Raw genomic sequence first — 401 nt, 5'->3', positions numbered from 1 at the left:
CTGGAGGTGCTGCTGCTGCGCAAGGTGGGCGCGGCGGGCGGCGCGCGCGGTGTCATCCGCCTGCTGGACTGGTTCGAGCGGCCCGACGGCTTCCTGTTGGTGCTGGAGCGGCCCGAGCCGGCGCAGGACCTCTTCGACTTCATCACGGAGCGCGGCGCCCTGGACGAGCCGCTGGCGCGCCGCTTCTTCGCCCAGGTGCTGGCCGCCGTGCGCCACTGCCACAGCTGCGGGGTCGTGCACCGCGACATCAAGGACGAGAACCTGCTGGTGGACCTTCGCTCGGGCGAGCTCAAGCTCATCGACTTCGGTTCGGGCGCTCTGCTGAAGGACACGGTCTACACCGACTTCGACGGTGAGCGCGGCCGCGCCGGTGGGCAACGCCCGCGGGGCAGGGCGCGCGG

At 72.3% G+C, this 401-nt stretch overlaps 1 protein-coding gene across 1 annotated transcript in view; it reads left to right on the top strand.

Moving 5' to 3' along the window:
- PIM3 (Pim-3 proto-oncogene, serine/threonine kinase) overlaps window positions 1–401 on the top strand; it is an 11,700-nt gene that overhangs the window by 8,873 nt on the left and 2,426 nt on the right. The window contains exon 4 of the mRNA XM_008568967.1: window positions 7–352. Coding sequence (XP_008567189.1) covers window positions 7–352 — 346 coding nt within the window. The remainder of the gene's footprint in view (window positions 1–6; window positions 353–401) is intronic.

Source organism: Galeopterus variegatus, unplaced genomic scaffold, assembly GCF_000696425.1.
Source record: "Galeopterus variegatus unplaced genomic scaffold, G_variegatus-3.0.2 Scaffold454, whole genome shotgun sequence".
Taxonomy (NCBI): Eukaryota; Metazoa; Chordata; class Mammalia; order Dermoptera; family Cynocephalidae; genus Galeopterus; species Galeopterus variegatus.
This window is presented reverse-complemented; position numbering and strand designations above follow the sequence as displayed.